This window comes from Ctenopharyngodon idella, chromosome 21, assembly GCF_019924925.1.
Source record: "Ctenopharyngodon idella isolate HZGC_01 chromosome 21, HZGC01, whole genome shotgun sequence".
Classification (NCBI taxonomy): Eukaryota; Metazoa; Chordata; class Actinopteri; order Cypriniformes; family Xenocyprididae; genus Ctenopharyngodon; species Ctenopharyngodon idella.
In genome coordinates, this window is record NC_067240.1 from 27634937 (window position 1) to 27647309 (window position 12373).

Sequence of the window (12373 nt, forward strand, 5' to 3'; positions counted from 1 at the left end):
TGTGTCAGACGAAACCGCGCCATTCATTCACACAGAAATCACTTATTAGCGACATGCACTGACTGGCTGTTGTCGTGTTTATTTCTGCTGTGTGATAGGCTGTTAGATTAATCCATATTGAGTAAAAATGTCCAGAGCTTGGAGCATTTCATCATTATCAACGTAAATGTTTTCACAATCTCGATATGATATTGTCTCTCAAAACATCAAAATCTGGCTTCACTTTTTGGATATTTTTAGTCCAGTGATCCTGTATGTCTCTTCTCATCTCACTAATGTGCCAGTGGGCGGGGCCAAAGACGTGATGATGTAGAAGTAGGCGTTGATTTTCTGCATGAGAGACTGACAAATTGTTGAATAAAGTCATTGTTTTTTCCGCACAAAAAGTATTCTCGTCGCTTAACATTAAGGTCGAACCACTGTAGTCACATGGACTATTTTAACGATGTCTTCATTATCTTTCTGGGCCTTGAAAGTGGTAATTGTGTTGCTTTCTATGGGGGATCAGAAAGCTCTCGGATTTCATCAAAAATATCTTATTTTGTTTCCGAAGATGAACGAAGGTCTCACAGGTGTGGAACGACATGAGGGTGAATAATTAATGACAGAATTTTCATTTTTGAGTGAACTAACCCTTTAAGCCTCACCAATTTAAACATTCAAGCATAAGAAGACGCGAAAGAGAACTCGCTCGCTGTGAGAAGATTTGTGTGCGCACACAGAAAGCTGCATCTCAGACAGATCACAAATATTGAGTTCTCTTTCAAGTCTTGCGCTTGAACGGACAAATTCACACAAAAAATTATGTCAACATGCCTATCTTGGCAAGAATCCTAGCAAACATAGTAGGTTATGTCTTAAGTGAACGTAAACAGTTACGACGAACAGACACTAAAACGAGCTTCTTTCTGGGTTATTGACATCACTAACCCTAAAATTGACATAAACCCCGCCCCCGAGAACACGAAACAAAGGGGGTGAGGCCATGTTGGGCTGCTTTAGAGAAGAGGAAGAGTTGTTGTAGTAGAGTGTTGTTGACATGCCGTCATTTTACACCGGACTGCTTCACAAATGAGGGTCAATTTAACACTGGATTTGCACAAAAGATTAACATGACGGCACATGCTAGTGGATGAGTTGAATCAACTCCACAGCAACTACATAAATTTATCCACTAACCATTCAGAAATGACCAGTTTCATTCTAAAAGTTGTAACTTCTTCCTGAGTCTCTCCATCAGTGTCGACTCCGGTTTGAACAATGTAAGGCTGAACACCGTTACTGACAATCCTCATTTTGGCTGCGTGAGACTCTCCAGCTTTGTTGTTGTTGAGCAACCGAAGCGCGAGCTGTTAAAGCTCCGCCCTCTTCTGGAAAGGGGGCCGGGAGCAGCAGCTCATTTGCATTTAAAGGGACACACACAAAAACGGCATGTTTTTGCTCACACCCAAATAGGGGCAAATTTGACAAGTTATAATAAATGATCTGTGGGGTATTTTGAGCTGAAATTTCACAGACACATTCTGAGGACACCAGAGACTTATATTACATCTTGTAAAAGGGGCATAAAAGCTCCCCTTTAACTTTAATAATAATAATTAATCTTTATTTAATTTATATAGTGAAGATTATATGCAATGTAACTTTACATTTGATTACTTTATTCAGTTTTTGTACCTCAAAACTGCTGTAAGAACTACCTGAAAAACACTATTTTATTTGTGCTTGTAGTTCGATTATGTGTTCTTATTTTCTTTATTTTTATTTGACAGTAGCTCTTTTTCCCCTGAACACAGCACATACTGAACCGTACCGAAACCGTGACCCTAAAACTGTGATAAAAACTGAACTGTGAGTAATTTGAACCGTTTTTAGGCACAGCAGCAAAAATGGTCAATTGTATCTTGGAAAACAGGTTTTTACTCTTAACTGACTAGGAATTTGCTGCAGTAAATGAATGCCTCAGGCAGTTGTGACCTCATCCAGCCCTGCTGAAGTTGCAAGTACAACAACAACAAAAGTTGTCCTCAAAAATAAGAGAAGAACATGTAGCATGGCCTGTTCGATCCCTTGCCAACAAGCTGTAGAAGCTTTTATGAACTAACAAAGGCAAACAAGCGTCAGCTGCATTCTTTCTAGTCATAAACACAGACAGAGGAAATGGTCAACTCAAGCCACGGACCACAACTAAAACAGGAAGTATCAAGAACTATCATGTTATTTACACACGGATTGTGCTGGATCAAGTTTGCCACTGGATTATCAATGAACATCATGAACTCTGGGTAGGAACACGGTCTTCTGTGCGCTTCATCTTCTGATCCCAGAGTACGGGGCAGGAGTCGGAGACCGTGTGAGTGTGTGCATGTTTAGTTTGGTTACATAAGCAGCACAAGGTCTGTCCCAGCTCAAGATTTACATCTGTGCCAGGAGCCTGGAGGCATGCATGAGTTAGCTGGGTAATTATTCATTTCATTTAAGCAATAAAGCAGCTAAAGTTTGGGTGGCATTTTATGGCATACTGCACGGTATATACTATAAACTGCCTACTACTACCACCTATTAAAAATTTATGTGAAAACAGTGTTAATCAAAGAGGAACTCAGCAGATATTTTACATTTTTAATTCAGGTTTGTAAAATTTTGTAATAACTTTAGTTTAGACTCTCCGATCGAATAAGTCAAGAAAAATAAAGTCATGGAGGCTTTTAATCCATCACTCTGAAAATAGAGCATGTGCACACTAATTCAGCGGCGTAGCTATTTTTTCCATTCATTTTTCCCATAGGGATTTTTTAAAAAGTGTTCATTACAGAGTTATAAACCAGGAACTAAACCAACCAGCCACGAGGAGAACCACAACATTACAACCTTGATTTGAAGCAATTTGAAAATGAGACAAAATGACAAAGATACAAGACTGTGATGTTAGAGGATTAGTTCAGTTCAGAATTAAAATGTCCTTATAATTTACTCACCCCCATGTCATCCAAGATGTTTGTCTTTCTTTCTTCAGTCAAAAAGAAATTAAGGATTTTGAGGAAAACATTCCAGGATTTTTCTCCATATAGTGGACTTCACTGGGGTTCAACGGGTTGAAGGTCCAAATGTCAGTTTCAGTGCAGCTTCAAAGAGCTCTACACGATCCCAGACGAGGAATAAGAGTCTCATCTAGAGAAACCATCGGTCATTTTCTAATAAAATATAAAAATGATATAGTTTTAAACCACAAATGCTCGTCTTGCACTGCTCTGTGGCACACATTACGTAATCACTTTGGAAAGGTCACGCGTGACATAGGCGGAAGTACCGCTGTAGGGCGAAAAACTCATCTCATTTTATCCTCCAACTTCAAAATCTTCCAACATTGTTGTTTTACCTTTTTTTTTTTTTTGTAAAGGTTTGACTTAATCTTTGCACGTTCGCTTTGTAAACACTGGATCGATACTTCTGCCTACGTCACGCGTGACCTTTCCAACGTGATTACGTAATGTGTGGAGCATCTCAGAGCAGAGCAAGATGAGCATTTGTGGTTAAAAAGTATATATACACACATTTTATTTATTTATTTATTTTTTTAGAAAATGACCGATGGTTTCTCTAGATAAGACCCTTATTCCTCGTCTGGGATCACGTAGAGCTCTTTGAAACTGACATTTGGACCTTCAACCCGTTGAACCCCAGTGAAGTCCACTATATGGAGAAAAATCCTGGAATGTTTTCCTCAAAAACCTTCATTTCTTTTTGACTGAAGAAAGAAAGACAAACATCTTGGATGACATGGGGGTGAGTAAATTATCAGGAAATTTTAATTCTGAAGTGAACTAATCCTTTAACGACTTCAGTGAGGGAAAGAACTACAATCCCATGAAGCATTGCGAATGACTTTCAAATTAAAAAACAACAGCTACATATAAACATTAATTCATTATCTATATAGAAACAAACAACATTAAATTTATTGCAGAATTTGCATATATTTATATACACAAATATTTAAAGTCACCATGAAATCAAAATGGACAGTTTTTTTTTGAGTGGTAAAACGGAGTGCTTTTTTATAGAATATTGCAGTATTTATTATAAATGATTTATCTGGGCTAGGGCTGCACGATGTATCGAAATTATCAAAATATCGCAAATGTACATATCGCAATATGCATATCACAACGACTTGCGATATCTGAATGATTTTAATAGGCTACTTCAAAAGGTGTCGAAAAGTCAAAGTTTTAGGTCGACGCATATAGCAGAGAATAGACTGGACACGTGACTGTTACGTGTGACTTGCTTGATGTTAAAAACAATCATTAAGCACAATAAGCTGCGGAAATCAACTCATTGCTGTACTCGCGCTGTCTGACACACAGAGAAAGCCACCTCTCAGACAGCGTGCGATCATGAATTCATATATCTAAATATAATTTAAATTGATTTTACACACTTAAAAGTATTATCGTATCGCATATTGAATATCGCATTATTTAATAAGTTTTCGCATATCGCATTTTTCTTCAATATCGTTCAGCCCTAGTCTGGGCACATCATTTTGTTAAATTCATGTTCTTTGTAATCTCTTCTCTGATAATGAGGGCGTTAGTTACATTAGTTCTTGTTCCAAAAGCTGTTTTACTCGGATATACGTCACAATAGTGAAGAAAAGACCAGCGCAACTTGTTTCATGCCAACTTTAGGTAAAAGGCTCATTCGCAGTGCTTCATGGGAGTGGGCTGGTGCTAAAAAGTTATTTTGGTGCGATTAACTTGTTTCGAACCTCTGATTGGTGGAGATTTCTTTGCAGAATCATGGGTAATGTAGTTTTTCACCAGAAATTCCAATGTGAAACAATTATAAAAAAATAAATAAAAAAAAATAGCAAATACCATTATCTTCATAGCTCATAGTAGGTTTGTCTTTAAAAGTTTATAACGGGGTACTCAACAGGCGGCCCACGGGCCGCATTCGGCCCGTCAGCATTAAATTTGTGGCCCGCATCATGTTACATATAAATGTATTTTTATTATAATTTGCATTCAAAATTAGCATGAATATTACTTCGGTTTTTTTACACGTAATGCAGTTGACATTCCTCAAACTTTGCAGTGTGTAAATTGCCGATAGTCCTCTTAGCAGCATGAAAAACAAAACTTTTATTCTTAATGTCAATGTGTTATAAACGAAAGCAAGCAGAGAGCGCTCCCATTACAGATCTGTCATCACATCATTGAGCTAAAGGAGAATATCTTATTTATCATGTTTACAACGTTGGTTATAATTAGAGAATTCATGAGATTGTGATTGAACAAAACAAAACAAAACAAAAAAAAAAAAAAAAAATTTTTTGGATTCTGACCAAATTAAAAGGTAGGTAATAGTAATACAAATAATAAAACCTTTGAGCGACCTTGAGTATAAATAGGCGCTATAAAAAGTGTTAAAAAGGTGCAATGGAGTATAAAAAGACTATAAAAATAGTGCAATGTTTTCGTCTTACTGACAAACTGTCTCATCAGCCAGTGAACAACAGCCTGACCTGAAATTACTTGTGAAAACAATGCAGACATTTCAGTATGAATAAGGACATCTTTTCATCGGTTCTTGTTTTTCTTTATGCATTTGTACATTAAGAATACAGCAAGACAAGCTATTAAATTTTTTTTTTAAATGCCATTTATCATGTTCAGTGACACTTTAAATAGGACAACCATTTAAAGTACTAGTAAGACTTAGCTAGATAATAAACTGCACTTTTAGTAAATACTCAGTAAAACTACAAATATTGTCTTAAGTAGGCCTAAAAAAAAAGTCTTACGATCCAAGTTATAATTTGTGGCCCTTTGCATTTCATGTGGTTAAAATGTGTCCCTCTTGGCCTCCGAACTTGAGTACCCCTGGTTTATAAGTTAGTGTTAAAAGCAGTACTTCTATGGAGAAAATGAATGGGATTTTTCCTTTAACCTGACTCTTGCACTTTATGGAAGATGAGATTGAACAATTGCATTATGGGATACAGTAATCAGCAGTGCATTCTGTTCTGCTTCACAGTGTTCACTAACCCTACACTGAGCAGGGGACATCTGCAGAAGTCATACTCAAAAACAATGGGTCTCCTTTACCGACTCACAGAGATAAGTCACATATCATGTGCACTTTATACTCGCATACTACAGCCTAGTAACCACTACAAAGTTGAAAACAGATTCTCGCCTAAATTTGTGCAGCACTGGTGCCCCTCTCTACTTCCTGTAAAGTGATATACTGATGCACACTTGTTTCCCATGCTATTTGCATTGCCCTTCGGACTGAGAATACACACTCCCTAATCACTTAAGATAACCAAACACCCTATGAAGTTCACTTTGCAGGGCCACACATACACCACAAATGCAACGGTGCAAACACAGGTAATTCCAGTATTACTTGCATAAAGCAAATTTGCATACTACACAGAGCACACAAACTATACACCACAGTAAGGAATAGTAAGAGTAGTATAGTAGTATGCAACTCCAAACAAAGCCTTGTTCCTGCTCTAGCTGACTTTAAAATGGCCTCCAAACATGGATAGTCAAATGCAAAATGCAAGAAAGACATGGTGGTTCAATGATGGAATAAGTGTTATTATGACTGAACAGTAGATCTGCCCTAAAATTAAGCCTACATGAAGTAAGCACTATGATACATCAGCAAACATGTCTGAATAAAGAATTTAAAACAAGAATACTGACAACTGTCAAGCTGAAAATCTTAAAAATATCACTTGTTTTCTTTTGCTCTTTAGTTAATCCCAATTAAAATGTCTAAATTACAACCAAATGTGCGAAGTATTCTCAACTGTAACTAGTCTGAACCGAACTGAACTCGCCAAGCAACTGCCATTTTGACCGTGTTTACATTTTGTCAAGTTGGTGACGCAAAGATACTTCAGCGGAGGGTGAAACATTTTTACGTCGTGACGTCCGTCGGCATAACGTCACAATATAAATATATATATATATATATATATATATATATATATATATATATATATATTATATTATATTATATATAATAAAAAAAAGCAGTTGAGCTCCTGAAACGATCAGTAATGTGTTTACGTGACTCTCCCATTAGCATTTAACGATGTGTGGAAGTTAAAACTCAAACGCCAACTGAATTTGAACGTCGTTTAATTATCTATCAGCAGAAATGTCCACTTCTAGTAATTAACGTGCCAAAAAATGGCATTAAATATGAACTCTGCATCTGAAAGCGCTAGACATGAGGGGGGTGGGGGGGGGGATGTTTCAAATGACACGTTAGCAACAATAAACTGGCCACAATCGATTCCGATCGAAAGTATAAAATTGATAGTTAATTCCTAATAATGCGCTGTCTAGTCGATGGCATGTGAGTGTGAGATCAGGATTGGACAGTTCGCATGTTGGCTAAACACTTGAAAGAGGTACAACGCTTGCTCTCCTACATTAACAACTTGTAACAATTTATCTCATGAATAAATAATCAAACGTTACTGTATGCGCGCATACACAGATCATTTCAATTATGTAATCGCCCGATTTGTGGCCCACTTACCTCTTGGCTTCTTTTAGGCCCGAAGCATTCTAGCTATGAAAGCCTTTTCTCTTTGTCTCTGTCCGCTTCCACACTGATCTGCTGTAGCGTCCCAATAAATGTGTCACCCACCAGCGAGAAACACGTAACTGCTCTAAAAGACACAGCTCGTTTAGGTGAGCCATACCGCCGAGACTCGTCTGCTCGACATGATTGTGTCGGACAGATTTTTCCAGCAGATCACGATCATTTTGTTAGGAGATCATCGCGTATCTGGCTGGCTGATTTCGGCTTCGTAAACTAACGTGGTCACGTGACGAGAGCGCGTCCTCTCAGAGCGGCGGTGTCTCAAAGCTAGCGAGCATCCTAGCTAGACAGCGTTATTAGCGTTCTCAGTCAACTCAAAAGTAGACTTTTTTTATGATGTTGCAGTTTTATGTGTCTAATAACTGATACGCAGATATCTACTTTAATTATGGCTTATTTCTGCGAAATTATCCTCCGGTTTCGCTAGTTCCAATACATGTTTGAACTGAAAACAACTTGCACTGATATACCTTAAAATATGTTAGTGTTATTGTTTTGTCTCAAGATGCGTTTATAAAAGCTCCTTAAATGTCCTAATTGAACTAAAGCCTAATCTAAAGCTTAATCTAAGCCCTGTCTATGAAACCAGGCCAATATTTGTTATGTAAATATTTGTAATTCAATGTTTTATTAGTTTATTAAACGCAGATTATTTTATATTACTCTACTAGTCAAAATTTTTAGAATAATTACGTTTTTTATATTAAAAAGCTGAATTTTTAGCATCATTACTCGTCTTCAGTGTCACATGATCCTTCAGAAATCATTCTAATAGGCTGATTTGCTGCTTAAGAAACATTTCTGATTATTAATAGTGTTGAAAACAGCTTTAGTTCCTTCATATTTTTGTGGAAAACTCTGGGGAAAATTAATCTGGGCTTTTTAAAAAAGCAATTAAATATTTTTATTCTTCAAGGACGCGTTAATTTGATCAAAAGTGACAGTGAAGACATTTATAATGTTACAAAAGATTCAATTTCAAATAAATGCTGTTCTTTTGAACTTTCTATTCATCAAATAATACTGAAAAATCAGAAAAATATGAAACTGTTTTCAACACATCAGAAATGTTTTTGAGCAGCAAATCAGCATATTAGTATGATTTCTGAAGGATCATGTGACAAGGATCAAGTTACATTTTACTATATTCACAGAGAAACATTTTAAATTGTTAAAATATTTCATAATATTACAGTGACTGGTAGTGTAAGTATCTAGATAATATATTATTTGATTTAAAAACAAATCATTAAAAAAAAATACAAACACAAACATATGCTTTATAAATATTTTATGAAGCAATGTGTACAAATATATGGCTGCGAATCAAATGTTTTGTGACTCTCGCCTTTCTGATGAGACATGCTTACTTTCAAAAGATTTAAATCCAGTATTGACAATATTATCTGACAGAAGATACATTTCTTTCTGTAAGAAATCAGTTTATTACATCTTAAAATGTTTTTAAAAAAAAACAGCCTCTTTTTATGGCATCATTCCTACTTTAAAAAACAATTAAAAATCAAACTAAAGAAGCAAAAATGGATCATTTATGTTAAAAAAAAAAAAGACATAAAATATCAGTATGAATGAATAAATCATTATAGCATTTTAATTTATAGGTTTGAGACACCACTACACTCTGACAAGAAGGGAAAACAAAGTTGCATTTGTCTCCAGGTAAAAAAGTGAATGTGATAGAGGATGTGTGTGATTTTACATTTTACAAAACAGGATGACAATATCTCTCTCAGTTTCTTCACATACATCACTTCCCAGCCTTCTCACACATGTACTGTCAACATACGATACGAGTTCTGTGTTTGAATCATTTAACTTGACCCTCATTTCTTCTTTTTTCTCTTCTTCGGAGGGCCTTGATCAGAACTGCTTGAGGAATCAGAGTCTGAGTCAGAGCTGGAGGAAGACGAGGAGGAGGACGAGGAGGAAGGGCTGGAGCTGTCCTCGCTGTCACTGCTACTGTCTTCAGACGAGGATGAAGAGCTGGAGGAGTCGCTGCTGTCTGAGGAAGAGTCGCTGGAAGAGCTCGACGAATCACTGCTGCTGGAGCTGGAGGAGGACCTCAAAGAAAACAGCATGTGAACATATTTCCTCAATGAAATTATACACTTACATTACATAATTATGCACTTTATAAAGTGCATATCAGTTATAACATGTTTATACTGGTAACATGAGCATTCCCAGTAAGGCAATGACTCACCTTTTTTTCTTAGTTTTTTTCTCGGTGCGCTGTGTTATTCCAGGTCTAAAACGGGTAAAGAAAGTACAGTTGAAATCATGACTCATGACTTTCTCGTGTTTAACATGATAATTGAAATGAGAATGAATGATCGACAAACAAACAACAAATGGAACTAATGAAGTTGTCTATAATCTTTAAATGTGGTTGTCCATTCTATACAAGCAACATGCAGTGTACAGTTCTGCCCTTTCGCCTTTAGATGGCGTTGTCTGCCTTAAAAATATAGATAGGAGAAACGAAGCTTTTCAAAGCTTCGAATCAATTGCTTCGCAAAACGATTCACTGTTTCAAAGCGTTCGAAACGCCACACGCTGGTGACCCCTGCTGGTCAGAAAAGTGGAAATGCAACAAAAAACATGCATAAACACCTTTTACAAACCGATTGCAAATGTTTTATTTAAAGTAAAAAATGCAGTTAACTAATAATCTAATAAGACTAAATACCAAGTGTCTGTAATATGTGTTATTTTATCAATTTTAAGGGCTTGTTTTGTTTGTTCCATGGATGGCTCAGCTAAACAGGCCAATAAGAGACTATTAACTACTATTACTTATTTTAATTATACTAATGTCTACATCTAAGGTGTAAAACTGATCAGACACCAAGCAAAACCCATAGACACTTGTTCAAATCGAAACGTTTCGAATCAGTTATGATGTAACGAAGCCTCGTTTACTCAAATCACTTGACTTTGGCAGACTTTCTCGTTTGGTTGATACTGTATTTTAGATTTTTTGTATCTTTAACCCTGGCATTTTTGTTTCTGTTTTGTAATTGTTGTTCAAGCAACTGACTTTGGCAGTTTGATACACGCTCCGAACCACTGATTCGAATCAAAAGATTCGTAAAGGTTTCGAAGCTTGATGAAGCAGTGTTTCGAAATCGCCCATCACTACTTAAAAAGCGTTATTGAAATGCTATTATTAATATTAGAGCAACACAAGATTACTTAACTTGAAATATCCGTAATAACCAGTAATCCATTCATTCAATAACGCTACTCATGTATGTGAATGTGTTGTTGTGTTTCTTACCCCAAATCATCTGAAGGTTTGTTCTCCTTGTCTTTCAGCTTCTTTTTTAACTCAGCTGTCCTGGAAGGTCTATAAAGATACTTTCTTTTCCCAGTGCATTCATAGGACCAGTGTCCATGTTCCAGGCATTTCTGACAGCGAACATGTTGTTTGTTTGCCTCCCTGTGGAAATGTGAGAAGCCACATAGTAATCAATACATAGTATAACTAAACGACTTGACACAACAAAAACTCAAACAGACGACTACTGAGATAGACAAAATACAATGAATACATAACAAATATAATTTACAAGTCCAAAATCGTTTAATGTGCAAAATAACTCACGCTTGTCTTCGTGCGATCAATCTATGCATGGGAGTCGCCATTTTGAATGCGATCGTGTGCGTCCGTGGTCCGGTTTAATGTCGAGCCTGGAAAAATAAAGTGTGCCATCTAAAGCTTGGGAGAAGCTTCAGTTTCTGTTTTATTCCGTTCAATTTGTTTGTCTATTTATTTATCTGTTCATGTGAATTAGAGTAGGCTACAGCACGTAATACGTCAATATAGGAGAAACCGCGAAACCTATAAAGTTTAAAGGTATAGTTCACCCAAAAATGAACATTCTGTCATCATTTACTCACCCTCAAGTAGTTCCAAACCTGTATAAATGTCTTTGTTCTGCTGCACACAACGGAAGATATTTGGAAGAATGTTTGTAACCAAGCATTTCCCTACTATGGTAGTCAATGGGGGGCGAGATCTGCTCGGTTACAAACATTCTTCCAAATATCCTCCTTTGTGTTCAGCAGAACAAAGAAATTTTTACAGGTTTGGAACAACTTGAAGGTGAGTAAATGATGACAGAATTTTCATTTTTGGGTGAACTATCCCTTTAAAGTCCGAATACGCAAACACTTACTATTTTTCTAAGGCTGTAGTCTCCATACACCTCTACTTCACTCAGATTAGAATACTGTTTGTGAACTCCGTCCTAAAAATTCCAGTATCATCAATTATTTGGATAAATTTGAGCAAACTGAGCACAATAAAAACAAACTAGACAAAAAAGTAGACACACTAGTCCATAATGAAGGTATGAAAAAGGTCTGTGCCAACACAGAAACTGAGAAGTTTATTCCATTCCATTTTTTTTTTAGAATTAAATAGTCGAAAAACAATTTTCTTTGCCTTACTAATGTTTTGAATGTAAAAAAAAAAAAAAAATCGTCAGATAGCCAAAGCAAATTGTTTTCCGACTAGCCTATTTAATCGTGTGAAATGAATAGAGAATTCTTCTAAATAAAATCGACAAATTTTATATTTGAAACTTATAAATTATAACACTTTTTTCTAAACATTCATCTATCGCTCTTCATCGATTGGATGGATTTGTCGTCATGGTTACGTCATACAAGGAAAGCTCCAGAGCCATCTAGAACTCCGGAACTC

At 36.3% G+C, this 12373-nt stretch overlaps 2 protein-coding genes across 10 annotated transcripts in view; both read right to left on the bottom strand.

The window, feature by feature from the left end:
* aff4 (AF4/FMR2 family, member 4) overlaps nt 1-7866 on the bottom strand; it is a 51140-nt gene extending 43274 nt beyond the window's left edge. For all 6 annotated transcript variants that reach the window (XM_051878233.1, XM_051878235.1, XM_051878237.1 and 3 more), the window contains exon 1: nt 7576-7866. The gene's annotated coding sequence lies outside the window, so the exon portion shown is untranslated. The remainder of the gene's footprint in view (nt 1-7575) is intronic.
* Nucleotides 7867-8917: 1051 nt separating this feature from the next.
* zcchc10 (zinc finger, CCHC domain containing 10) lies at nt 8918-12078 on the bottom strand. 4 transcript variants are annotated; one of them, XM_051878245.1, is made up of 5 exons: nt 11844-12078; nt 11270-11355; nt 10943-11104; nt 9866-9910; nt 8918-9723 (listed from the first exon to the last, which is right to left on the bottom strand). In XM_051878245.1, exons 2-5 carry the CDS (start codon nt 11308-11310, stop codon nt 9486-9488), a joined length of 486 nt encoding a protein of 161 aa, XP_051734205.1. In that variant the 5' UTR covers nt 11311-11355; nt 11844-12078; the 3' UTR covers nt 8918-9485. The 4 variants fall into 4 exon arrangements, with proteins under 4 accessions (XP_051734205.1, XP_051734206.1, XP_051734204.1 ...); XM_051878246.1 differs by lacking the exon at nt 11844-12078 and adding an exon at nt 11566-11711; XM_051878244.1 differs by lacking the exon at nt 11844-12078 and having other exon boundaries at nt 11270-11517.
* Nucleotides 12079-12373: the final 295 nt, after the last annotated feature.

Coding starts and splice junctions, on each gene's coding strand:
- zcchc10 (XM_051878245.1), bottom strand. CDS start 11,310: ATGGCGACTCCCATGCATAGATTGATCGCACGAAGACAAGC. Junction 11,105..11,269: donor TTGATCGCACGAAGACAAGC/GTGAGTTATTTT, acceptor ACATTTCCACAG/GGAGGCAAACAAACAACATG. Junction 9,911..10,942: donor AAACCTTCAGATGATTTGGG/GTAAGAAACACA, acceptor TACCCGTTTTAG/ACCTGGAATAACACAGCGCA.